This window comes from Cetorhinus maximus, chromosome 9 (genome assembly GCF_964194155.1).
Source record: "Cetorhinus maximus chromosome 9, sCetMax3.hap1.1, whole genome shotgun sequence".
In the NCBI taxonomy this organism is placed as follows: Eukaryota; Metazoa; Chordata; class Chondrichthyes; order Lamniformes; family Cetorhinidae; genus Cetorhinus; species Cetorhinus maximus.
This window is the reverse complement of record NC_135887.1, coordinates 23,206,055-23,231,030: the sequence shown is the minus strand read 5'-3', so window position 1 is coordinate 23,231,030 and position 24,976 is coordinate 23,206,055. Positions and strand designations below refer to the sequence as shown.

General features: G+C 42.4%; 1 protein-coding gene across 3 annotated transcripts in view; it reads left to right on the top strand.

The window, feature by feature from the left end:
* Nucleotides 1-24,976, top strand: part of LOC144684472 (flotillin-2) — a 97,780-nt gene that overhangs the window by 44,585 nt on the left and 28,219 nt on the right. Inside the window, exon 3 of one of the 3 annotated variants that reach the window (XM_078548287.1) lies at nt 12,436-12,526. The exons of 1 other annotated variant lie outside the window; for it this stretch is intronic. In XM_078548287.1, the coding sequence (XP_078404413.1) occupies nt 12,436-12,526 (91 nt within the window). Of the gene's footprint in view, nt 1-12,435; nt 12,527-13,425; nt 13,517-24,976 lie in introns of all 3 variants that reach the window. One more of the 3 variants, XM_078548286.1, reaches the window with a different exon arrangement.

Below are 24,976 nucleotides of genomic sequence, written 5' to 3'. Positions count from 1 at the left end.
TAGCATTGATCATTGTAATAAAAGGAGATGAATGTTGGCAGCGGAACAACTCTTTGGTCCAAGTGGGAGAGAGGTTGCATTGCATTGTTCGGGAGCTTTTATTTTGAGTTTGAAGTGACTAGGGAGGCTATTCCAACAGAGCTGGAAACCCGCCACGACAGATGGTGAGATTTGAATTCAATAATTTATGGAATTTAAAGTCTAATGACCACCATGAAACCATTGTCGATTGTTGTAAACACCCATCTGGTTCACGAATGTCCTTTAGGGAAGGAAATCTGCCATCCTTACCTGGTCTCACCTACATGTGACTCCAGACCCACAGCAATGTAGTTGACTCTTAAATACCCTCTGAAATGGCCGAGCAAGTCACTCAGTTGTATCAAACTGCTAAAAAGATGAAAAGGAATGAAACCGGACGGACCACCCAGCATTGACCAAGGCACTGGAAACAACAACGGCAAACTCAGTCCTGTCAGCCCTACAAAGCCCTCCTCACTAACATCTGGGGACTTGTGCCAAAATTGGGAGAGCTGTCTCACAGACTAGTTGAGCAACAGCCTGACAGTCATCCTCACGGAATCATATCTTACAGACAATGTCCCAGACATCACCATCCCTGGGTATGTCCTGTCCCACTGGCAGGACAGACCCAGCAGAGGTGGTGGCACAGTTGTATATAGTCGGGAGGGAGTTGCCCTGGGAGTCCTCAACATTGACTACGGAACCAATGAAGTCTCATTGCACCAGGTTAAACATGGGCGAGGAAACCTCCTGCTGATTATCACATACCGCACCCCCTGCCAACACCCCAAGCTGAGGAATCAGTCCTCCATGTTGAACACCAATTTGAGGAAGCACTAAGGATGGCAAGGGCACAGAATATACTCTGGGTGGGGGACTTCAGTGTCTACCATCGAGTGGCTCGGTAGCACCACTACATACTGAGCTGTCTGAGTCCTAAATGACATAGCTGTTAGACTTGGGTCTGTGGTAGGTGGTGAGTGAACCAACAAGAGGGAAAAACATACTTGACATCATCCTTATCAACCTGCCTACCACAGATGTATCTGTCCATGACAATATTGGTAGGAGTGACCACCGCATAGTCCCTGTGGAGACAAAGTCTCGTCTTCACATTGAGGATACCGTCCATTGCATTGTGTGGCACTACCACCATGCTAAATGGGTTAGATTTTGAACAGATCTAGCAACTAAAGACTGGGCAACCATTAAGTGCTGTGGGCCATCAGCAGCAGCAGAATTGTACTCGACCGCAACCTGTAACCTCATAGCCTGGCATATCCCCCACTCTACCATTACCATCAAGCCAAGGGATCAACCCTGGTGTAATGAAGAGTGCAGGAGCGCATGCCAGGAGCAGCACCAGGCATACCTAAAAATGAGGTTTCAATCTGGTGAAACTACAACAAAGGAGTACTTGCCTGCCAAACAGCGGAGGCAGCAAGTGATAGACAGAATCGCCAAGCAATTCCACAACCAATGGATCAAATCTAAGCTCTGCAGTCCTGCCACATCTAGTCATGAATTGTGGTGGACAATTAAGCAACTGACTGGAAGAGAAAGCTCCACAAATATCCCCATCCTCCATGATGAGGGAGCCCCACACACCAGTGCAAAAGATAAGGCTGAAGCATTTGCAACTTTCTTCAGCCAGAAGTGACGAGTGGCTGATCCATCTCAGCCTCCTCCTCTGGAGGCCCCCAACATCACAGATGCCAGTCTTCAGTCAATTCGATTCATTCCACATGATATCAAGAAACGGCTGAAGGCACTGTTGAATACTGCAAAGGCTATGAGCCCTGACAATATTCCGGCAATAGTACTGAAGACTTGTGCTCCAGAACTTGCTGTTCCCAGAGCCAAGCTGTTCCAGTACAGCTACAACACTGGCATCAATGTGGAAAATTGTCCAGGTATGTCCTATGCACAAAAAGCAGGACAAATCCAACTCGGCCAATTACCGCCCCATCCGTTTACTCTTGATCATCAGTAAAGTAATGGAAGGGGTCATCAACAGTGCTGTTAAGCGGCTCTTGCTTAGCAATAACATGCTTGCTGACACTCAGTTTGGATTTCGCCAGGGCCACTCAGCTCCTGACCTCATTGCAGCCTTGGTTCAAACATGGACAAAAGAGCTGAACTTCCGAGGTGAGGTGAGAGTGACTGCCCTTGACACCAAGGCAGCATTTGACTGAATGTGGCATCAAGGAGCCCTAGAAAAATTGAGAATCAGGGGGAAAACTCTCTGCTGACTGGAGTCATACCTAGCACAAAGGAAGATAGTTGTGGTTGTTGGAGGTCAGTCATCTTAGTCCCAGGACATCACTGCAGGAGTTCCTCAGGGTAGTGTCCTCGGCCCAACCATCTTCAGCTGCTTCATCAATGACCTTCCCTCCATCATAAGGTCAGAAGTGGGGATGTTCGCTGATGATTACACAATGTTCAGCACCATTCGCAACTGCTCAGATACTGAAGCAGCCCATGTCCAAATGCAGCAGGAAATCTTGCAGCCATGTGAGTCTAGTATTGAGAGACTTAATTTTGTACTAAATTAATTGGGGAAATTATTACCTAATGCAGGGGTCCTGCTTGCCTCGAACTTGCAACATTATCTCATGTCACTGTAATTTTCATGTAATAGTAAGGTCTGCTTGTCTGCAGGGATGTGTAGCTTTGGTGTGTACAGTGTCAAATAACCAGCTTACCAAAAGAGCTTTTGAGAATAGGTATGTATGAACATACGAATTAGGAGCAGGAGTAGGTCATTTGACACCTCGAGTCTGCTCTGCCATTCATTAAGATCGTTGATCTGATTGTGGCCTTGACTCCACACTCCGCCTCCTCCTGATAACCTTTGACTCCCTTGTTCATCGAGAATCTATTTACCTCTGCCTTAAAAACATTCATTGACCCTGTCTCCACTGCTCTCCGGAGAATTCCAAAGATTCATGACCCTCTGAGAGAAAAAAATTCTCCTCATCTCCATCTTAAATGGGAAACGCCTTATCTTTAAACTGTGTTCTAGTCTCTCCCACAAGGGGAAAACCCCCTTTCAGCATCCATCCTGTCAAGCTCCCCCAGGATCTTGTATATTTCAATAAGATCACCTCACAATCTTTTAAACTCCAATGGATGCAAGCCGAGTCTGCCCAATCTTTCCTCATAAGATAACCCCTCCCCACCCCATTCCAGGTATCAGTCGAATGAACCATCTCTGAACTGCTTCCGATGCATTATATCCTTTCTTAAATAAGGAGACCAAAACTGCACACATTGCTCTCAATGTGGTCTCAACAACTCCTTGTACAACTGTAGCAAAATATTCCTACTTCTATATTCCATTCCCCTTGCAATATGTGACAACATTCCATTTACCTTCCTAATCACTTGCTGTACCTGCATACTAATTTTTCCTGATTCATGTACCAGGACACGCAGATCCCTCTGTACCACCAAGTTCTGCAATCTCTCTCCATTTAAACAATATGCTTTTCATCTTTTATTCTTACTGCCATAGTGGACAAATTCACATTTTCCCACATTATATTCTTATCTGCCAAATTTTTGCCCACTCACTAAACCTATCTGTGTCCATTTGGAGGTTCCTTATGTTCTCTTCACAACTTACTTTCCTGTCTATTTTGTGTCATCAGCAAATTTAGCAACCATACATTCAGTTCCTTCATCCAAGCCATTGATGTAAATTGTATATAGTTGAGGCCCCAGCACTGATCCCTGTGGCACTCGACTCGTCACACCTTGACAACCTGAAAATGACCCATTTATGCCTACTCTCTGTTTCCTGTTGGGTAACCAATGCTCTATCTATGCTAAAATGTTACCCCCTACACCATGAGCTCTTATTTTGCGTAGTAACCTTTGATGTGGCGCCTTGTGAAATGCCTTCTGGGAATCTAAGTACCACCACATTCACAGGTTCCCCTTTATCCACGTTGCTGGTTACTGCCTCAAAGAACTCCAATAAATTAGTCAAACATGATTTCCCTTTCACAAAATCATGTTGACTCTGCCTGATTGCATTGAGATTTTCTAAGTGCCCTGCTATAACCTCCGTTATGATAGCTTGTAACATTTTCTCTATGACGAATGTTAAGCTAACTGACCTGTAGCTCCCTGCTTTCTGTCTTACCCCTCTTTTGAATAGAGGAGTCACATTTGCTGTTTTCCAATCTGATGGAACCTTTCCAGAATCTAGGGAATTTTGGAAAATTAAAGCCAACGCATCTACTATCTCAGCTTTTAAGACCCGAGGATGAAATCCATCAGAACCTGGGGACCTGTCAGCTTTTTAGTTCTAATAATTTTCTCAGAACCCTTTCCCTGGTTTAATTTCCTTTTCACCACCTGATTCACAATTATTTCTGAGATTTATTTGTATCCTGTACAGTGAAGACAGACACAAAATATCTGTTCAATTCTTCCACCATTTACTTATTTTCCATTATTAATTCCCCATTCTCATTCTCTGGAGGACCAGTGCTCACTTTACTCTTTTTTTTCCTTTTTAAATACCTGTAGAAATTCTTACTATATTTATATTTATAGCTAGCTTTCTCTCGTGCTCTGATTTCTCCCACCTTATTCCTCTTTTAGTCATCCTTTGCTGTTCTATATATTCTGTCCAGTCTTCTGACTATCACAATGTAATAATACAATTCCTCTAATGTAGTTGTCCTTAGTGTGGTCTGTGAGCTGGTCCGAAATGCAAACCACTGAAGCTGATATTTGACAAGAAAAGTTTGATGGACTTTCGGCTCCACGTACAGATTGAGTATTCTGGATTCACCAATGCAGCTCTGGAGCACCTGCTGCCGGTCCCAACAACAAATTACTGTGAGATTGGATTCCCAACACTTGTTGGGCTGAAAACAAGAGGAACCAGCTGAACTTAAAGCCGGACATGAAACTGAAGCTCTGTTCTCTTCTGTTGAAGAGTCATACGGACTCGAAACGTTAACTGTGTTCCTCTCCGCAGATGCTGTCAGACCTGTTGAGTTTTTCCAGGTATTTTTATTTTTGTTTTTGTTTTGGATTTCCAGCATCCGCAGTTTTTTGCTTTTATATTTATGAAACCGAAGCTCTCCAGCTTTGAACCAGGCATCACCTCATTGGTGTCTCATCAAAAACAGCTTCACTCTTCCCACTAATTCTGATAAAATGTTTTGTGGTGGCAAGTGAAAGCAGGTGGCGTAGGACCAGGAAGTGGCCCATGGGTTCTTTTGATCTGTCTAAGTGGACTGTGAATGAAGAAGTTTGAGAACTACTGCTCCATTGTAACTGGGGGAACGTGGAATACCAAATGCACTTGTAATGGCAATTCATTTCCAAAGCTGAGATTCATTAATCTGGCAGTCATAGGAATCGAACTGGAACTTCGAGGTCTGTCTGGCCTTGGTCCAATACCACAAAGCCTATTTACCCACTTGACTGGGGAGCACAGCACTTTTGTTTGGTCAATTCCCATTGATGCAATAAACAAAGTCATTCTCTATCATTGGATATTATAGAATAAGTGTGAAATCAGAATAATTGCAACCCGAAAGTTGGGTCCACTGGCTTGTTACCCTTTATCCTCTTAATTCTAATTGCAACATTCAACATTTAATCTTACAATTCTTGTGTTTGCACATTATAGCACACCACCATTTCTATCAATTTGGTCGAAGTTTTTAATTGTTTTTTCTGTTTATTGATTCCACGATCCAACACTTTTTTATATTTTCAATAAAGGCCACAGATTTTTAGATTGGTTTGATTATATAAGATTTATATTTAGATGGCGTTTTCCATTTTGAGAATAAGGAACTGCAGAAACTCTCCTTTTTTGCGGTGTGTTCAATTAACACCTGATATTGGGCAAATCTGTGAATAAGTTTCTATGTGTGTTCTTAAAATAAAAAAAATCCCTTTTGGACACTTTGTCAGATTGTTGCTCTCATAACAGTCCCAAGTCAGAGGGATGCGTATTGAATTTAGGCATGTTATTCTCCTGCCTTGAAATACGCAAAAGCTGGAACACTGAACAGGCTGATGGGAGATGGCATGTTATCTTTTCCTTCATTTTCTTTGACATCTTGCTTTTCTTCTCCTGTGTGAGTGGGATCCAAAACACACCAGCTTGGAGCTACGATGGGTTTTCTGCTATGATTTGTTGATCACAGCTTTGTTCAAAGATCAATTATAGCTCGTGATTCAGTGGTCAAGGTGCACCAGAGAAGTAGTGCATTGCCCAGTGTGTCAAAGCCCCCACGTTATTTCAACGATCTGGCAGCAAGAAAGCTGTTCCATATTCTTCATTCACAGCAGTGATGTTGAGTGTTCATGTGCAATTGAGGTATACACCTGTTGGTAGTGCAAGTAACGTGAAAACGTTGTACTGATGGAGGGGACACGGAACCAAAGCATTCCTTTTATTCCAGGTAGCTGGTCTTGAATCCGACCACCTGCTTGTGTTAAGGGTGTCTTTGCAAAATTGGGTTTGGAAATTCTCCAATTCCTTATTCCCATAATTCAGCCAAAAAACTGACCAGCCTTGCTCTGAGGTGCCCATAATGTGACAGTGGAAATCCACTGCAGCAGCGAAAGAGATGCCCTGCTGAGGCTGAAGCTTAAAGACTGCTGGAGCAGCATGGAAGGTGTTTTACACTGCACTTATCTTTCCTGGAGACCTCAAAGGTAACCACCTCCTCTTTCGGGTACCATGCCCTAAGAGGGCATTGGTGACTGTGGACCTCCATTGGATTGGTCCATGGTTATGCTTGGCAAAGTTCTGACAAGGAAACATTCCGACTCTTACTGCCTGCCATCAGGTGTATTGGAAGGATTTGCAGGCTGATAATGAACCTGTTTGGCTGCGTTATGAACACACCTTCCTTGGTCATCAAGCCCTGAAATGGGACTTGAACCCGGAACTTCTGGCCCAGAGGTAGGGACACTCCCCACTGCACCACAAGACCTCCCTTCAATGCTGACACAAAATGCAAAAAAAAAATTGGAAATTTGTTTTGTTCTTGGTGTGGTCATCCATTGCCTTGATGACACAATGCAAAGCTTCCCAACAGGAAATACTAATTAAAAGCTGTGGCGAACTGTTTAAGGAGTGACCTAATAGTCCTTGAGCACAAGGAACTGCACTCAGCTGAAATGCATTGAATTTTCATTGGGAGCAATGCAAAATTGAATCTGTCATTTATGACCAGGATCTCCTTAAGCATGAATGTTAAATATGTTTTTGTTGCATGTAATTGGTTGATTCTGGGTAACTGTAGAAGCTGTTGGAAGGTTTGCTTGTTGCATTTTCCAAGTAGAATGCATTTGTTTGGGCAACCTGATAAATATTGATGGATGTTAGTTTGCTGCGGTATTTTATGTAACAAATGGACTGGAATTGCTCAGCAACATGGAGTCCTGATATACATTCAATAAGATCATGGCTGACCTATTCGTGTTTCGAGTTCTACATTCTCATCTACTCTTGATAACCTTTGATTCCCTTGCCCAACAAACACCTATCTACCTCTGCGTTAAAAATGTTCAGCGACCCCACTTCCACTGCCTTCTGAGGCAGAGTTCCAAAGTTGGATGACCGTCAGAGAAATACATTTCTCCTCATCTCTGTCCTAAAAGGACAACCTCTAATTTTAAAACAGTGTCCCATAGTTCTGCACTCCCCCACAAGAGGAAACATCCTTTCCACATCCACCTTGTCAAGACTGTTCAGGATCTTATATACTTCAATCAAGTCACCCCTCACTCTTCTAAACTCCAGTGGAAACAAGCCAGCCCATCCTACCTATCCGATCTTCATGCTTCTGGGCTAAGGAAATGAAAATCTCAATGCCTCCTGCACTTGATCACTAACCAGCAGACATTGCTGCCAGTGCCTTTGTTGTCTGAAGGGTGGATTTTTATGGTGCCAGAGGATGTTGTGTGTCAGAAGAGTCCACAACCTTTTGGGGACTGAGAGGGAGAGGAAAAGCTTCAGATTCTTTTTTACAAACCTAAATGTTACTGTTTTCAGTCATTAAATAACTAAAGTGATATTTTTTAATATAGTAAATATTCTGATAAAGTCATTTTTCTATCAGGGCTCCACGTTGCTGAGCAATCCCAGTCCATTTGTGTGATAAAATATCACAGCAAGCTAATATTTATCAGGTTGTCTAAACAAATGCATCCCACTCTGAAAATGCAATGTGCAGACATATGAACATACGAATTAGGAGCAGGGGCAGGCTACTCAGCCCCTCGAGCCTGTTCCAACAGCTTCTACAATTAACCCAGATTAATAAGGATGTTACGACAATTGGAACAATTGTTGCACAGCAAAGGCAATTTAGGTTTGTGATGTCAAGAGGGAAATTTTTTATTACGATCTTTATGTTCCATCTTAAAGGGGATCCAACTTGGAAACGCTATAGATGTGTGTTGAGTACCCTTTTAATTTCCGGGTGTGCAGTAAATTAGTAGATATTACTGCTTTATGGTCATCCTTCAATCTTGTAGCTTATGGCTTAAAATTGCTGGTCCTAATAAATTGTGTCCTGATATCTTGCAATCCAGCGAAAACTATATTTCATTCCTATAGGCACCAGGCACTTTTATATAAAAAAAATGGAAACTGGTGAAACAAGACAGCTGTGAAATCTCAAAAACACCCAAGAATAATGTTCGGGATTATTGCATTTCAAGTTAATTCCATCCCGTTTTAATACTGAGTGATAAATAACAATTTCTGCTGCAGTATACAATCGTAACTCTGTGTGTTTCTATATTCCAAAACAAAATCATTCCATTCATCAATGCAGAAGGTCAAGTGGTGTGAAGCTTGAGAATAGTGTTGACAAAAATAGTTGGACCTACTTCAAGCATATGTGGAACTGGCTTCAGTTTCACAATGCTCCAGCCACTGAACTAAAAAATTCCACAAGAAACATTGAACTACAAGTAAAACCCCATACGGTGTAACCTAAAATGACAGAAGCTAAGCTGTGAGTTAAATCTGGGTGTGTATGTGATGCCTGTGAATCCCGCCAGCTTCACTCTTATTTTATGACCTCATCTGAACCCCTTTAATGGTGTCAACTGCAGCCAACTACCCATTATTCCATGTGAAATGTTTATATTGCACGCATTGGACTGTGCACATTTTGCAGACTATCCATACCTGTCGAGCTCTTGTGCCTTTTAAAAATGTACTCCTTATTTTACCATCAGACACGCTGCTCCTGTGCAGCTTACTGACTTTGACTATTGCAACTGAACGAGGGGAGAGGAAGGAATGGTGTGGAGGTGAATTTAAGCCATATATTCTATTGCTCATGATCTAAGAGATCGCACATATCACTCCTTCTTCAGATCAAGTCTCTCCAATGTGATTTTATGGCCTTGAAGAAAAAGGGCTCCCTTTGAGAGTGAAATAACATGATGTGGTAAAACACTTGATTCCTTGTTCACTTAGGCCACAGATGTTAAAGCGCTACAGGAGATCTTCTGGTTTATTCAATCATTGTCCTATTTTTGCATCTTTTAAAAGATTCCTTGATGTTTTGGGTCAGTTGGATTCTAGTCTTACTCCTGCCTTCATTTTGTCCAAGATACTACTGATTTGTCCCAGATTGGCTCTAAAAAAAACACTGCCAGAGGTTTCATACAGCAATGTGAATAAAGCCAAAGCCCTTACAGTATTTTGTGTTCTCAGAATTCCCAGCAACCATACAGTTGCTGAATTGTTTCCAGATTTCAAAAGACTGATCTTTTTTCCAAAAATAAATCTGCAGTGAGTGTCTGTCATGTGAGGGAGGAGGTTCCAGCATTTTATTGACCTATAGGAATCAAACGTTCCTGGTTTGACAGGAGCAGGCTCTTGTTTCCTGTGTGATTATGTTTATTATGAACCATTTACACGGGGAATAATAGAGCTGGCCTGTGTTGTGTTTATTCAGTTCCCTGGTTTAGAAAGCTGAGGAAGTGTTAGTGTAATGTGATCCTGGACGAGAAGGTATGGATGGAAATGCAAAACATTTGACCTGTAGTAGTTGGAGGGAACTGAGAAAATATCTTGCAAGGCATTAAGTTGAAAGACCTGTACAGCCACTTCTTATTCATAATTACCTAATTGGAGATTGCTGTACAGTTTCTTTGTGCCAAGTGACCCATTCCGAACTGGGAGTTTACACAAGAGGATGGAAAACTGTAAATTTTCAGTTCCTATAGTGTCACAACGGTAACAATTGTTGTAACCCTTCAATGTGCCACAGACTTCTTAACTAATCTCTCAAAGTAAAAAAAACATCTGTATGGAGTGTGCAATCCAGTGGCAGGATACAGTCCTGGGCTGCAATCTTACCATGTGGTGAGCTGCCCAGTGTTGATTAGGAAAGGCAATCCCTCTGCCACCCATCCCCTTGTAGGAGGAAGGGAATATTTGACAACCAATTCATGCTGTCATTGTTACTTGCCACCTAGTGGCTGCCATTAATGATGAGTTTAGTTATGTCTCAACTGCTCAAATGACAGGCGGCTCCAGAGAAAACCGACTTTATTTCATTTTTGTTTAAATTTTTAAATCTTTTTTTATTATAACCGGGGTTTAAGTGGCTCACATCAGAACATTACTTTGGAACAGGAGTAGATCATTCAGCCACTTGAGCCTGTTGTGCCATTCAGTTAGATCATGACTGATCTGTACCTTAATCTTATTTACCTGCCTTGGTTTTGTATCCCTTCATACCCTTGCCTAACTAATATCTATCAACCCCAGTTTTGAAATTTTCAATTAACCCTCAGTCTCCACAGCTTTTTTGGGGGAGACAGTTCCAGATTTCCTTTACCCTTTCTGTGAAGACGTGCTTCCTGACATCTCACACACATCCCCGCAAAACAGGTTTTGCCCCTTTATTGAAGACAGTAATTTGCTTATCGCCAAAGGGCGTCTTTCCTAATTTGAGAATCAAAAACCTTTGCTGGAAGAATGCACGGGAGGATGGTATTGGGCCCAGCCCTCCTGCTGATTCCTGCCAACCCTCACCATTGGAGCTCACCAGTCGAGGATAATGAATCACACCCGTAGCCCACCTTAAACATTCACTCCCTCCACAGCCAACACATGTCACTGCAGTGTATATCATTTAGAAGATGCACTGCATAAGCTTCCCGAGGCTCCTTCGACAACAACTTCCCAAACCCACAGCCTCCACCACCTCAAAAGGCATGGGCTGTAGATATGTGGAAACACCACTATCTCCAAATTCCTCTCCAAGTCGCATACCACCCTGATTCGGAAATATATCACTGTTACTTCATCATCGCAGGTAATCCCTAACAGCACTATGGGAGCACCTTCAACACAAACTGCAGCGGTACAAGAAGGCTCATCATCACTTTCTTGAGGGAAATTAGGGATGGGCAGTAAATGTCTACCTTGTCAGTGATGTCCACATCCCATTAATGAATATATTTTTAAAAAGTCAATGTCTTAAGCGGGGAGCTGGCAGGGATGGGGAGGTTGGGTTGGGGGGGTGGGGTGTGGAAAAGAGCACAAAATCCATGGCTATTTTTTCCATGTTCTTTTCTCACACTGCTCATGGCTTCATACCACTTTGTGTTTTATAGTGTTTCAATGTTGTGTTATGTACTCACATCTTTAGTATTTCTTGCTGCTAATGGGCTGTCGGCTTAAATGCAGCTGATCCACCAGCGTTTTACCTGCATGCTCGTAACAGGATACTCAACTCAAAGCCGGCAGCCTCCAGTGTCCCTATCATTGAAATAGGGTGATTGCTATAAGCACAGGCACAAAGTTTCTTCTCTTCAGTCAGGGAGTTTCCAGGAAAGCAGATCTCACCTCCAACTCTTTTAATGTTATTTGGTGTTTTCTGAAACAAAATGCCACCCAAAAACTTTCAGGTTAATTTGCTTTCAAAGTAGATAACCTTTTGCGAACTGGAAACCCTTTGCAGCTGTCAGTTATTTCTCACTCTATGCAAAGTGATTGTAAAACTGATTTTAAAGGCTTTCTAGTTCAGTTTTAGGAAGTGGAGATACAAAAGTGTATAAATCATGCACCCCAAACTCCAGGACACTTAATTCTCAATATTACTGGAATATCAACTCGCATGTGGAATCCCCAGCGGACTTAACTGCAGGTACAGCAAACAAAAAGCAACTTATCATTCCTGTGTGGGGAAAATGAGTGAAGTGTTCGGCTGACAAATTGCAATTGCAGTTCTCAAAGGGTTCAATTACTTCAACCACCCATAGAAAAACATGGAATGATTTACTTAATGTCTCTGGGAGTTGGATTTCTCATGCTGTGTTCTGATAATTGCTCTGACTGAATATCTGCTGTCCCACCTCCTTCCCCCCGACCCCACACATCCTGCTGCATAGACTACCTCTGGAGATCATGACCGTCGTCTGTCAGTGTGAGGATATAGAAACCATTGAGGGGGTCCCTGTATATGTTACAGGGGTCGCACAGGTAACTTGACCTTAACCTTGCTCTATTTTTGTGTCTCTTTTTTTCTGCCCTCCCCCTCTTTGCCCCACTACCTCAACCCACTCCCTCCCTCCCTTCCCTTTCCTCCCCAGCAGCAACTGAATGTTGACCTCTAATGCAGCACCTTCACCGCTTTATTCCCCCCAGCATCACGGCCAAGTGGCATGGCCTGTAGCACTGTAGGTATTGCACAGAAAGGCAATGGATTAAACCAAACGAAGAGGGAAGAAAAAGGTTGGAAGGGACAGACGGTTTTAAATTTTAGTGAAAGAAAGACCAAAATGGGTGCACGTTGAGTGCGTTCGTTCCCCTGCCACCTCCACGTCTGAAGGACAGGAATGTCTAATGCCCTTTGGAACAAACTGTTCTTTTGGGCATTGATCACAGGTTGCAATTCTCAAATGGACAGTCCCAGATTTCATCAGAATTTATAAAGTCTTCTAATTGTGAAATGCATCAGTTGCAATGATGACAAACCAAACTCTTTTCTGTAGAAAAGCTGCAGTCTTCCCTACCAGGTTATGGGGATTGACTTGATGTTATGAATTATCGAGTGGCCTGAATTATAAGCCACATTGGTGTGTTCTTTAAAACAACTAACTTCTTTGTACGTAATACTTTATTGCATAAAATGGTTGGTGCGGCATTTTCTTCAGAAGGAGTTCTAACTAAGTGGAATCACCCACCCTGTGACGATCTCAAGACCCATGCAATGATCTTTCTTTGATATTAATTATTTAGCTTGGCTTTTTTTTGAGCACTGTACAGTACCTCTAGTTGGGTTTCAAAGGTGAGCAGTGAAAAGATTGGAATAAAAAGGAAGTGAGGCTTGAGGCCTGTCATGTGACCTGGAATTTGCGAGTGTTTTACGTTTTTCACAGGATTTCCCTTGAGATTATGACGCTTCAGCCCAAGTGTGAGGATGTAGAGACCGCAGAGGGGGTAGCACTAACTGTCACAGGGGTCGCTCAGGTAAATAACCCCAAAATCCCAAAAAAAATCTAATTTCTAAAAACTCTTTGCAGCCTGAGTCTGTCAAAAGGCACAAAAAAAGTTACTAATGCTTTTGCTTATCTTAACAAAACAGTAGGAGGCCACTTATTCTGTAATTCTTATATGAATAACATTCAAGGGTGGAAAATGTGTTTTAATAAGACCTGACTGTGATAACATTCAGGCTTGTAGCCATTTATATTGATCAAGTGTCCTCCATGTCTTTCACTCTGAGCAGCACAGAGCTGTGTGAGCGTTGAAGCTCGTAGTGACATAGAGCAGACCCATGGAAAGTGTAATTGGACAGCCCTAGGACCTCTGCAACAAAATTCTACATTTGTCGATGAAAAAGCCCTAAAGAATCTAGTATGAAATCTCTCACATGAACAATTTTCCACCCCTGAATATGAATGGTGAGCTGATTGTTCACTTTGAAACCATGGGAACATTTTCTGTAACATTCAATTAACTTTGCAGGATTTGGTTATTTTACTTTTTGAATTTTTTTTTTTGATTATTCTGCCTCAACTGGTTAAGTGGAACTGCATGACCTTAAGATGAATGGCATTCTCCCTGGTTTGAGCCCATACAGCATGGGAAGTCGCAAGAATCCCGAGTTCTTAGTGTCTCCTATTGGGACACCAGCCTATTACAATGCAACATGTGCCCAAGAACTCACAGCAAGTTACCTGTGCTTTCACTGGATATTTTTGACAACTATACAAAATCTGGATGCATTCAACTTACTGCTAGTAAACTGCCTTATTTACGGATAAATTGTTGGTTTTAAAAAGCAAAAGCATGTGGGTCCTTGACTTTATAGGTAGAGGCACTGAGTACAAAAGCATGAAAGTTATGTTAAAGCTTTAAAGATCACTGGTTAGGCCTCAGCTAGAGAGTATTGAGTTCAGTTCTGGACCCCAGGGTAACAGCAGCATGTGAAGATAATGCATATAATAAATTAAATATTGTATCTGGTAATATCACAAATGATTATTCCATGCACTCCTGCCAAGAATTGTAATATTTTACTATACCACTGTCATCTATAAATCTCCAGATATGAATTGGCTTCTTCACCCAACAGTAATAACCCTTAAACTAGGATGAGTGACAGCAAACTTTTTTCCTTAATGCTTCTTCAAGCCCTTAGAATTATGAGTTTTTCAATATGGACATAACCTGTTGGTAACGCTGTGAGACCCTTTCACAATGAATTTTAATTTAACGCAACAGGGTGACTCGATCAGGAACAGCAGAATAAAGTTGTTTGAGGCAAACTGAAAAAATGGAGCTAGATTAATTTATTTGCCGAGAAATAACCGACTACTCGGGGCAGCTGCAGAGAGAGAGAAAATTAATTACCTGCGGAATTGAATGGAGAAAAGAAACCTGAGGGAACAAACTTTTTTTGACATGATCCAAGAAAAGATGGGAGAAGAATTGGTTGGAAAAACTGTCAAGATTTTCGATAGATAATGATTGAAGATCTGAACATTAATTTCCTACGTAAGTAGGTCATTTCATGAAAGTAGGACCAAATCCTGTTTTTCCTATTGCAACAGGATGCCTGATACGCATAGAAGCCATGAACCTCTAAACTAAGTTGCCAAAAAAATCATCCTCAGCGGAGTCTTTGTTGGATGTAGAGTGCAGGCACTGCCCTCATGGGGTGCACACCATGTATTCAAGTCCAAAGAGCTTAGATAGAGTTTGGTAGGAGGCTGTGCTCAAGAAATCCCCATATGTGCACAGAGTTACATTTGGAGTTTAATTAGCTAAAGCCCTGCGGCCCATCAGCATCATTCATTGATGAGCTGTTTTAAAAAATACATCTGTGGCTTCATAAATAGAGGCATAGTGTGCAAAATCATCAAAGTTATGCTATACCTTTTATAAGCTGCAGGTTAGGCTTCAGCTAGCGTGCCAGCCACGGCTCAGTGAGTAGCATTCTTGCCTCTGTGTCTGAAGGTAATGGGCTCAAGTCCCACTTCAGAAACTTGAGCCAATAATCTAGGCTGGAGTGCAGTACTGAGGAAGTGTCGCACTATCAGAAGCGCAGTCATTCGAATGAGACGTTAAACTGAGGTCTCACCTGCCCCCACCCCTAGGTAAAATATTTTGTGGCATTATTTCAAAGAGCAGGGGAGTCCTGGCTGATTTCCTGGCCAATATTGATCCTTCAATCAATATTGGCCATTGTTAAATTATTTGCAAATTGGCAGTTGTGTTTCCTACATTACAAATGTAACTATGCTTCAGAAGAATGGCATGGCTTTAAAACACATTGGGCAATCCTGAACTCATGATAGGCTCCATACTATTGTAAGTGTTACTTGCTGTCGGGAGTATTGTATCCAATTCCAGTCACTACACTGTAGGAAGAATGGGGTGGGAAGGTCGAGGAGTTTTACCAAAATTACACTATTATACCAAGGAGGAGGGACTTCAGTTATGTGGCGGTAACTATGTGGTACAGAACTAGAGAGTGTACGAAGGAGATTTACGAGGATGTTGCCAGGACTGCAAAATTGCTGCTATGAGGAAAGATTGGTTGGGCTGGTGGTGTTCTCCTCTGAACAGAAGAGGCTAAGGGGAGATTTGATTGAGATGTACAAAATTAAGAGGGGCCTGGATAGAGTGGATGGGAAGAGCCTACTTACTTTAGAACAGAGGTCAGTGACTAAGGGGCATAGATTTAAAGTGATTGGTAGAACGATTAAGAGAGGAGATGAAGAAAAATGTTTTCCCCCAGAAAGTGGTAGGTGTCTGGAACTCACTGCCTGAAAGGGTAGTTGAGGCAGAAACCGTCATTTCATTTGAAAGGTGCCTGGGTATGCACCTGAAGTGCCCTAACCTGCAGAGCCACAGGCCAAATGCTGAAAAATGGGATTAGGCTGGGTGGCTCGTTTTTTTTCAGCTGGTGCAGACACGAGGGGCAGAGTGGTCTCCATCTGTGCCATAAACTCTTTATGATTCTAGAGAAGCTAAGAGTTATTCGCCTCAGAGCAGAGAAGACTAAGGGGAGATTTAATAAAAGTTTTTTGAGTGATGGAAGGTAATTAAGGAGAAACTGTTTTCATTGACTGACAAGATTGACGGTAACCAGAGAACGCAGATTAAGATGAGAGCAGTTGAGGAGAAAAAAGATTTATATCACAAGTTGTGATCTGGAATGCACTACCTGAAAGGTGGTGGGAAGCAGATTCAATAGTAACTTTCAAAAGGCAATTGGGTAAAACTTGAAAAGGGAATTTTGCAGTGATTATAGAGAAGCAGCCCTCCCACATAATGACAACAGCTTGCATTTATATGGCATGCAGGAGACATTGGGAGGGGTTTAATATTTCTGTTGAAAAATGGCATTTTTTTATTCTTTCATGGGATGTGGACCTTGCTGGCAAGGCTGCCATCCCTAAACACCCATGAACTGAGTGGCTTGCTAGGCCGTTTCAGAGGGCAATTAAGAGTTCACCACATTGCTGTGGATCTGGAGTCACATGTAGGCCAGACCAGGTAATGATGACAGATTTCCTTCCCTAAAGGACATTAGTGAAGCAGATGTTTTTTTACAACAATCACTGACAGTTACACGGTCACCATTACTAAGACTTGCTATTAACTCCAGATTTTATTAATTGAATTTATATTCCACCAGCTGCCATGGTGAAATTTGAACCCCTGTCCCCAGAGCATTATCCTGGGCCTCCTGATTACTTAACAATGACATTAACACATCATCACCATCTTCATCTAACAGTGCACCACCTCCTCAGTGCTGTACTGAAGTGTCAACATGAATTATGTTCAAGTTCTTGAGTTCTGGATTTCGCCAAGGATCTATCCTGGACTCCCTCTTCCTCAGGTAAATTCTGCCTCTTGGCCACACAGGGTCAGCTTATGCAAACATACTGATAACTACCTCTCCACCATCTCTCACGGTCACTGCACTGCCAGACTGCTTATCTGACATCCAGTCTTGGATGACCAGCAATTTCCACCATTTAAATAGTGGGAACACTGAAGCCTTTGTCTTCAATCTCTGCCATGTTCTGTATATTGAACCCCCCCCCCGGCCATCGTGTCCCCCCACCAACACTATCTCAAGCTGAACATTGCTTGATGCCCTAAATAACTCTACATGTCTAAACCCATTGCCTCTGCATCACAAAGGATCCTGTGACACAAAAGCAAAATAATGCAGATGATCCCATGATCTTCTGACACAGGCAAGAGATGGGCCCTGTCACTCAGATGTATCCAGTAGCATGGATGAGAGGCCAGTCAGGAGAGCACTGGAATAACTGAATCTGGTGGTGAAAAAGCCATGGATTGGGGTTTCAGTGGCAATTGGACTGGACTGGAGTGGGGTGATGTTGCAGAGGGAGAGATAGTTAGCCTTTGTGATGCAGAGGCAATGGGATTAGAAGCGCAGCTATTTAGGATATTAAGGTTGCAAATGGTGTTCAGCTTGAGATGGTGTCTGGGGAAGGGGTGGGGAAGATCAATATACAGAGCATGGCAGAGGTTGAAGACAAAGGCTTCAGTGTTCCTAGTGTTTAACTGGTGGAAATTGCTGGTCACCTAAGACCAGATGTCTGGTAAGCAGTCTGGCTGTGGAATGACCGTGAGAGATGATGGAGAGGTAGTTATCATGTGTTTGTACAAGCTGACCCCATGTGGCCAAGAGGCAGCATGTACCTGAGGAAGAGGGAGTCCAGGATAGATCCCTGGCAAACCCCAGAACTAGCAGCACAGAAATTAACAAAATCTGCTCGACTTCCTTTGGATGTGTGACTGAGATGAGGTTAGTGGAATGGCAAAATTGTTGCCATGCCCCAGTACTCCTTAACAGCAACTTTCATGAGTATTTTAGAAACTTGTCACATATAGAATTTATAATTTAAAGAATTTGAGTCTGCAGAATATTACCCTTGGATTGATATTTATCTTAATGTTTACTGTAATTACGTTTTGTGAGTGAGGCAAACCTCCAGTGTGACCTAAATTGTGGTCTTTGAAGAGTTTGCAGTGACAGAGATTCCCATGGCTGAGTTCATTGCCCTGATAACCATTCTTTTTTTCCAGTTGCACATTCAAGCTTCAAACTGGAACAGATTACTGCAAAATCTATTTGTAACAGACTTAAAACCCAGGCGCAGTGATATGTGGCTCTCAAATTTTGAGAAAAGATAACCATTTGTACTTGGACAGAGGAAATCTTGAATCTGGAGGAGAGAATGAGGCACTTGCCTCCAAGCGGAGGCTTTGATCTTGAGTGGGGCTTGAAAACTGTACTCACTTCAGAGTTTTGTTACAAACCTGCCTCAAACAGCAGGCTAAAAAGCATATATTACATTGGACTGTGAAGTCTGCCTGCAGCCATCTCTTTACTTCACATGTTCAGCTTCCCTGTGACCTAGATATTAATGAATTCAACATTGGAGAACTTTGAGGTTTTTATTTAAACCTAACAGTAGAGGAAATCACTAGCTGTGGCACGGAATAATACAGGCCAGAGGATACCAGGTTTGATATCTTGTCTAGAGGGGTTACTGGTCCAGTTTACTCTTTACTTTTAAGTTCATTATTTCAAATTATTTGTTAATAAGCTATTGCATAATTGTATTCTCTTTTTCCTTAACACAAAATTTTGATTTTAACTTAACAGGGTAGACTATTGGCCTTCAGATCTATAGGTTAGAAAGAGAAGTCAGCAGGAAGTTCACACTGTCCCATTGCTCCATAGTGACTGTCACTGGATAGAGCACATTTGAATGTCCAGATGAGGACAGCATACAAACTGTGATGCTTTCCAGAGTCGATTACTCTAATGAAAACCCCCTGGCTAGGCTCACACATGAAGCATGAGTACCTGGGCAAAGCACCTGAACCCTGGTAAGAGCTTCAGGCAGCGAGGGAGAAATTAAGCAAACACAAGATTATTGTTGAAAGTTATAATATTTCCCTTTATCATGTCTACTTGTTATTTTAGTTTCAGCCCACCCCCCCCGCCAAACCAAAGCTTGCGAATGACAATTTGGAATGTAAGAACATGCGTCAGTTTTTTGGGATTCAAATTGAGTTGTAATTAAGGTGCCAGTTTTTCTTTCGTCAACGTAATTTCCATAAGTGATCACACTAATTAGCGTAGGCGGCTAGATTTGCAAGGTGTATTTGTGCTCAGTGAAGAGTAAGTAAATTTTTATTTTGAGCTGTTTTCCCTTGTGGGGGAAAACCACCAGGATATCGTTTCCCCTTTCTGCACCCCTGGACTGGCTTTTGTTGTGAGCTTGTTGATGTACTTATCAATGTGGGAGCCAGTGTGGACAGATGGAATGATGTTGTTATAATGGTGTCAATGCACTGTCAGCCAGTCTGCTCCATTGGACGCTGAACCAGAAGCCCTGGCTGATATTGCATTGTAGGGTGCATCGATGTTGTCTGGCTGTTTTCCTTCTGTCCAGGGCAAGTGATGATTGTAATTTATTCTCCCCCTTTTTAAAGTTAGCTGCCAGTCACGCTGATCACAGAATCACAAAATCTTTACAGTGCAGAAGGAGGCCATTCAGCCTATTGTGCATTGGCTCTCCGAAAGAGCATTCTACCTAGCCCCACTCCTGCCTTATCCACGTAACCCTGCACATTCATTCTTTCCAGGTAGCAATCCAATTCCCTTTTGAATATACCTCGATCGAACTTGCCTCCACCACCCTCTCAAAAAGTTTGTTCCAGAATCCACCCACTCTCTGGGTGGAAAAAAAAATCCTCGGATCACTTTTACTCCTTTTGCCAATTATTTTGAATCTGTGCCCTCTAGATCTTCATGTTCTCTTGAGTGGGAACAGTTTCCCACTATTTATCCTGTCCACACCTCTCAGGGTCTTGAATACCTCTATTTCAAGCCCCCTCTCAGCTTTCCTTTCTCCAAGGAAAACGGTCCCAATCTCTCCAATAACTACTGTTATTTATCCCTGGAATCATTCCTCTGTACTCTCTTCGCTGTCTTTATACCCTTTCTCAAGTATGGCACCCAGAACTGAATGCAGTACTCCAGTTGGGGCCTAACTAGTGTCTTATACAATCGATCTAATGCCTTGTAAGTAAAACCCCCACCTTTGTGTGTTGAGCATGGGAGTGTTTATGAACTGCAGTTGATAGGAGGGAGACATGTGTGTTTCCTGTGTCCTGTGCTGCTAAAAAGTACCCAAATTCTCATGGCGCACTACAGGACTGAATCTTTTAAGTAAGACTAAAATTATATTTTTACTTGCAAAATTTCTCTAACCCAATAGAAAATACCCATAAACATTATAAGCTACAATTTTCAACACTGTGAAACAGTCACACTCAAAAAGACTATTCCATCTGTAGAAAGGCATAGTAATTTGCCCCATCAAGCCCAACCTATGTATGATTCTTTCACGGACCCACTCTCCTTTACCGTGCACAGGACCACCTCCTGTTGATCCCCTATGTCAATGAACAACTAAGTTCCTGCCCCCTGGGGAAAAAATTAAACACCGCACTGCTGTGGAATCCTATTAGTTTGGTGGAGAGATAATTACTCTCTGTTCCTTGCATTAGCACCTGAGCTGAAGTTCCTGTTTTAAAAATTAGCTCCTGGAAATTACCAGCGCTACTCTCTCCCTTCAATATTTCATTCATTCGCAGTAGGTGGGTGGCTGCTTTTAGTGAGTCCTCACTATAAGTGCCACTAAAGAGATGGCTGTAGATCATCTGTGTGAGCTGCACCAGCCTAATATGATTTTTTTTTTAAAATTGTGTTTGCCACACTTCGAGTCTTGCATTAGCAGCAGTAACCTCAAAGTTCATAGAATTTTACAGCCCAGTAGAAGGTCATTCAGCTCATTGTGCCTGTGCTCACGCTTTGAACAAACTATCCAATTAGTCCTATGAGCCCTGCTCTTTCCCCAGAACCCTTCAGACTTTTCCACCTTCAAGTACTTATCCGGTTCCCATCAAACATTTTGAGTAGCCAAAGTCATATTGAAAGAGACTGTTCCATCTGTAGCAAGGCATAGTAATTTGCCCCATCAAGTTGGTGCCTGCTAAGTGCTTGTGCCACTGTTCCTTGATAGACCTGCCCCACTCAATCCACTGCAGTACTAAAGGTAAATCCCACTGTAATGTAGACTCATTCTCTCCTGGATCTCCCAATCTGCCGCCTCCTTTTTTTGATTAAGTAAACATGCTCATTGCATTAACGTGCTTTGTTAATGATGCAAACGGACACCCAGTATGACACACTGGTTCCTGGCCCTTGGCTGTGTTTTTAATTAAAGAAATATTTTTTCTTATATTACCTTGTACTGCTGCCTAATGGTCTGTTTCCAGAGGAGGCCAATTTAGAACATTGAGGACTGGCCTCCTCCAACAGCTGTACTAGTGAGCGAAGTCATGAGGCAGTATTTAATCATGGAGGAATAATGCAGAGGGGTCATTGTGCTATTGCTTTCCCAAGACATAAGGGAAGTCTAAAAGTGCCAGAAGCTGAAATATTGACGCCAGTTACCTTATCTTTGGGACTGAGTGATTTAGGATTAAAAGAAAAGTGAGTGATGAGCATGGTGCCGCTAGAGTTCTTTGTTGTGCACATCCATTTCGAGGAGCTAGAATAGGTAAGATGTGAGAGTGACAAGAACCAGGGTTTCTTATGGAGTTGGCATGCTAAAGTGCACTCATCTGGCTTCACTCTACCTGCCCCCTCCAGTGCATGATTACAGGGTCCCCAAGGGTTATTGTAAAATGGGAACTGCAACATAGAATGGCAAAAGGCCTAGAGCTGAGGTAGAAACTCTGTGGGGAAGTCAGTTGGTACTGGTGGGGTTGTGCTGTGATGAGTCTGATGGGTTAGCATCAAACAGTGAGGAAGGTCCCATAGAATGACCTTGCTGTGTACTTGTGTGAGAGAATGGAATTAACGCATGAATTTTAAATGTAAAATTTACTGAAATGCAGCTTTCCCAAATCTAATGAAATCTTAAGGCTGAAATGATGGGATTTACAATCCTATCTGTGACTGCTGTCAGTGACTTAACCAGGCCATGATGGCCAAGCATATCTGCAAAAGAAGAGTGCAAGTTGGTTGCAATAGTCTGCGTTTGTGTACATTGTACTGGATTATCGTTGGGTAATATTTCCAGTGATCAGGAGTTTCTCTGTTCCCTGTCTTCTGAATGGGTTGGGGGGGCAGTGGGTGCCTTAACTGAAGAGGAAAAAAATTATTCAAAGTCTTGACTGTTCAGATTTTCTGTTTTAACGTAGGTGAAGTTGCCCCAATAGCCAGGGCTGTTCAGCCACTGAGTAGCTGAGCCCAATTAAGTTCTTGTTTTTGTGCTGCATTTGTTCAGCTCAGATGAGATAGAAGTTTGATTGCTACAGTTGTCCTCATGCCCCCTGCGCCGCCACCCCGCCCCCACCCCTGCAGTGAACTGCGAACCCCTGCAGTAGAAAGAGGAAAATCAGGTAGGACTCCTGCTCTTCAAAAATAATCAGCATTGGTGGCGGTGATCGACCGAAGGGCAGTTCCTCTGCTCATTGCTCCACACCTCACAGACAGTGTTTTCCTTTTTGGTTACCCATTGGAGCCTCCCATTTTCAATTTCAATGAGTAATATCATTAGGGTAAAGAATGCATGAGATGATTTCCTACTGCCTTCCTCATGTGTGCTGAAAGGAAACACAAGTCCTCTTCCTGAAGGACCCTCTGCCTGTAAGCAACCATTATTCCTCGAGGCCCTAACTCTTCCGCTATCACCACCAAAAGTCTGCTGGCTGTGCCATTTGCTCGGGCTTGTAACCCTGAGTATGGGACCCTTACCTGGGCCTGGGACGACTCACAAAAGGCAGGCATGACCATCCCCTGAGTCCTTAAATGACTAGTAGCCTCTGCTGTCAAATGTAAATTGCCAGTTAAGGACAGGATCGGGGCTGGTTGTGATGGTTAGTGTGGTTGAATATCCTGGCAATGTTCACCATGTAGACTCATGGACACTTGGCCAATGTACTGGAGGAGGGCAACCCCTGCCCCCAGGGAATGGTACCCCTGCAGGATTCCGTGCCTTCAGAAGAAGACGACAAGAGGGGGGACAAAATTGGCAAACATTCCTTTTGAAAACAAAAGCATTTGATTTGATTTAATTTTTTAAAGATACTGTCTTTCTACTTCCAAACGGTAAGTTCTCTGTGTCCCTTTACACACAGAACTCAACCTCCAAAATCACAGGCTGCCACAAGATTATTAATGTGTAGGTGGAAAGAAAAGATAGAAAACAGATTATATCTTTTTAAACTCAGGTGTCACATAGTTAAATTTCAATCATCAGTGTTTTAAAAAATGGGAATGATTAGCACTTTATTATTCAGTGTAAATTGAATCTGGACAGTATCTTGAGTTTAAATTTCGCAGCCTCTGTTGTGCACTGCTGACCACTTCCGAAATCTTTTTCTTCCCCCACCTGAATTTCTAAAAACACTTTTTGTCTAATCTCTCACCTCTGCATGTACGTCACAGAACAGTTTGTCAGGTTGTGCTGCTGCTGTGAAAGGGCTGGTAGAGACTGAAAGGAAAAGTGTATGGCTGCTGATCATTAAATTATAGACCATTTTGGAAATGCACTCTGCTCTGCCATATTGGAGCATTGACTCAGTTGGTTCAGTAAAACTTTGCAGCCTTGTACGGGTGTTTTAGACTATAATTCTAGTGTGAATCACTCCTCTCTATTGGGGTATACAGTGATCATACTTTACATTGCAGCATGTGCAATGTGATCAGTTTATAACTCAAAAGTGGAAAAGTTTATGGATGTTTGTAATTTCTTGCCAACCCATTTGATTGGCCTTTGTTCATAATTATCAGTCAAAGTACAGCCAAGAACCAACTCCAAAATGGCAGATAGATCAGTGACTTGTTGGCTATGATAAACCCAGACTGTGCTTGCTTGCCATGTTAAAGCACTGAAGGTGGAGGGAGGCAGTGACAGGTGCAAGGTTTGAAACACTGGAGGGGAGAAAAGACTGGGATGAAGGGAACACCCAAACTAAAATAGAGAAATTGTAATTGTCAAAAGCATTGCCAGCACAAAGCTTCTGTTTCCTATCTCATCAGCATCTTTCACTCCTGGCTTATTGTGTTTTTTTTATAATTCTCCTATCTATTTTCCTTGCTGTTTCTCCTTCCTTCCTCCTCCCCACCATAAACATTCTTGATTATAAAAAGATGGACTCAGGAATTTGAGTGAATATTCATCCTGATTGCATCATTGTAATTTATTCTGTGGTTTGTGAACCATTGCATCATATCTTTGATTTGTATATCTCTGCACTCAAGATGTGATCACATTTTGAAGGCGATTTTACATGTTTGCTTTTTGGCTCCTCCCTGACGACTTTGAATATACACACTGTGCTGGGGGA